General features: G+C 37.7%; 1 protein-coding gene across 2 annotated transcripts in view; it reads left to right on the top strand.

The window, feature by feature from the left end:
• Positions 1–1,414, top strand: part of LOC107084616 (interleukin-6 receptor subunit beta-like) — a 22,142-nt gene extending 20,728 nt beyond the window's left edge. For both annotated transcript variants that reach the window (XM_015374538.1, XM_015374537.1), the window contains one exon: positions 147–1,414. In XM_015374538.1, the coding sequence (XP_015230024.1) occupies positions 147–659 (513 nt within the window). In that variant the 3' untranslated portion in view covers positions 660–1,414. The remainder of the gene's footprint in view (positions 1–146) is intronic.
• The last annotated feature ends 720 nt before the right edge of the window (positions 1,415–2,134 follow it).

Genomic DNA, 2,134 nt, shown 5'->3' with positions numbered 1-2,134 from the left:
AAAACCAACCCATCGTTCTCCTGGATTGCTGGAGTCTTTGGTTGTTCATGGGTTTCCTGTTTGGCCATTTGAATAACAATGAGTGTTCTTCTGTAATTCCTCTGGACTAAACTGTCGTTTTCAACCTTTATGCTTCTTTTCCTCAGAAATGTGCACAGAAGACGTTCCTGGATATCTCAGATTTTAAGGTGAAGGATTTTCTAGGAGACAGTCATCTTATCCTGGTAACCCCAGAGGAGCGGCTCTCATCATCAGAAGATCTGCGCGAGAAAACATCCCTGCAGTCCATGGGGAAACTCTCTGTCTTCACCTCGACTGACAAGCTGGACTTTACGGATGTTCCCGGGACCGATCCAACCACAGGACAAGGCTTCGACATCCAACCAATCAAACAGCAGCAGCTCGATTCACTTCAGTCAGTTTTCACATCAAAGGATGCAAACATCTGGTCTCCTCACAGAGAAGAAGCCATTTATCCAACGTCCCATCATGGCGGCCCCTTCCCAGTGTTCCCAATTAGCTCCTGGAGACAACTTGTATCAGAGAGTGAAGAGCTGGAAGGCTTCTTGGAAGTGGAGTATATCACCAACAACTGCTTCAGAGCAGAGTCCACAGCTGGAGAGGAAACCAGTGACATCTGCCCCAATACTGCCCCCTAGTGGATATAGAATCCATGACACACCAAACATAAAACCTGATTGGATCAATTATAAAAGATGACTAAAATAAAACACTTCATCCTGCAGAAATTAAAAATGAATAAAATAATTAACTCTTCATTTTTTAGACCAGTTTTTAGAGACCAAACTTCTGTAACACTGGTTTTAACTTGTTAAAGCGAAAATAGTTCAGATAAATGTTTGAATTAAAGACTAAAATCCTTAATCTGAGGGATGCTAATGAACAAAGCTAAAATGGAATTTATTTTTTACTTTTGAAAGTTTTTTGTATTAAAGCTTATTAGTAAATGCAAGAGACGGATTTCAGGTTTGATTAAATAAGTTGCATATAAGATCAGTTAAACATTTTTGTAAAGTCCTTATTCACCAGTTTTGTTTTTTAAGCAAGCTATTTAGAGTTTAAAGCAAAAAAAGCTTTTCTTTGCTGATGACGGCCAACTTTTGTCCTTCCTTCCTTCTTATTAAATTTTTCTTTTTTTTAGTTTGTTTTTATATCTTCTAAGAGTGTTTTTTGGTGTATTATAGATGCATTCTAAACCAGGAGTCTTAACATCATCATCATGGTTTCATCATAGCAACATGTTTTTCCCTATTTTATGAAAGATGAAAAGCAGACATAATGTTCTACAGCCCATAATTTACTGTCTTTATGCATTCTTTTTATTTTTAATCCAACATCAGTCTGTTATTCCCATAAATTCCAATTATTCCTGTGCTCTAATAGGAACGTTTGCTTTTTTTATCTGAATATATCTTTTCTTATTAATAAATGTGCAAAGTATGAATTCCTCTCTGAGATGTTTTTTTTTCATATTCACATATTTGAAAATTTTCTTCTTTCTTGTATGATCCAGTTGTTTATCTGTCAGCTTCCTTCTGTCTTCTAGTTTTTCCTGCTGTGAGACAAAAGCTATTTTCGTTCCACCTGGATTGTGTTCTAAACTCGCTCCTAAACCTGCGGCCTTCACATGTACAGGGAGCCGTTAAATCTGCAAAAGGTCAATCGACATCATATTTAACCCTCTGGATTAAGAATAGTACCCGAGTGAAAAGACTTTTTGTGCTATAGACCAGTGATTCCCAACAGGGGGTACTTGTACCTCCAGTGGTCCGTGAGTGCTTTGCAAGGGGAACATGAAAATATTTAATTTCTCAGATAATAAAAATAGAATAGGGCTGGCATCTGTTTGGTACGACGGAATATTAGGGCTCGGCTAGAGAGATATATTTTTTCTCTTCTATCTCGAGAATAAAGTCGTAAAATTAGGAGAAAGAAGTTTTATTTTATGACATTTCTTCCAAGAATCCCTTTCTTCCCTAAAATGAGGAATGTGGAGCATCAGGTGAAGTTCTACTTTAGCATCGGTTTGATTAATCAGGAAATCTTTTAGCAGCAGCATCAAACTGGGCAGGATGTCAAAGTGGACTCTGGTTGCTGATTGGTGGAGCTGGTC

This window comes from Cyprinodon variegatus, unplaced genomic scaffold (genome assembly GCF_000732505.1).
Source record: "Cyprinodon variegatus isolate N-32 unplaced genomic scaffold, C_variegatus-1.0 Scaffold105, whole genome shotgun sequence".
Classification (NCBI taxonomy): domain Eukaryota; kingdom Metazoa; phylum Chordata; class Actinopteri; order Cyprinodontiformes; family Cyprinodontidae; genus Cyprinodon; species Cyprinodon variegatus.
This window is presented reverse-complemented; position numbering and strand designations above follow the sequence as displayed.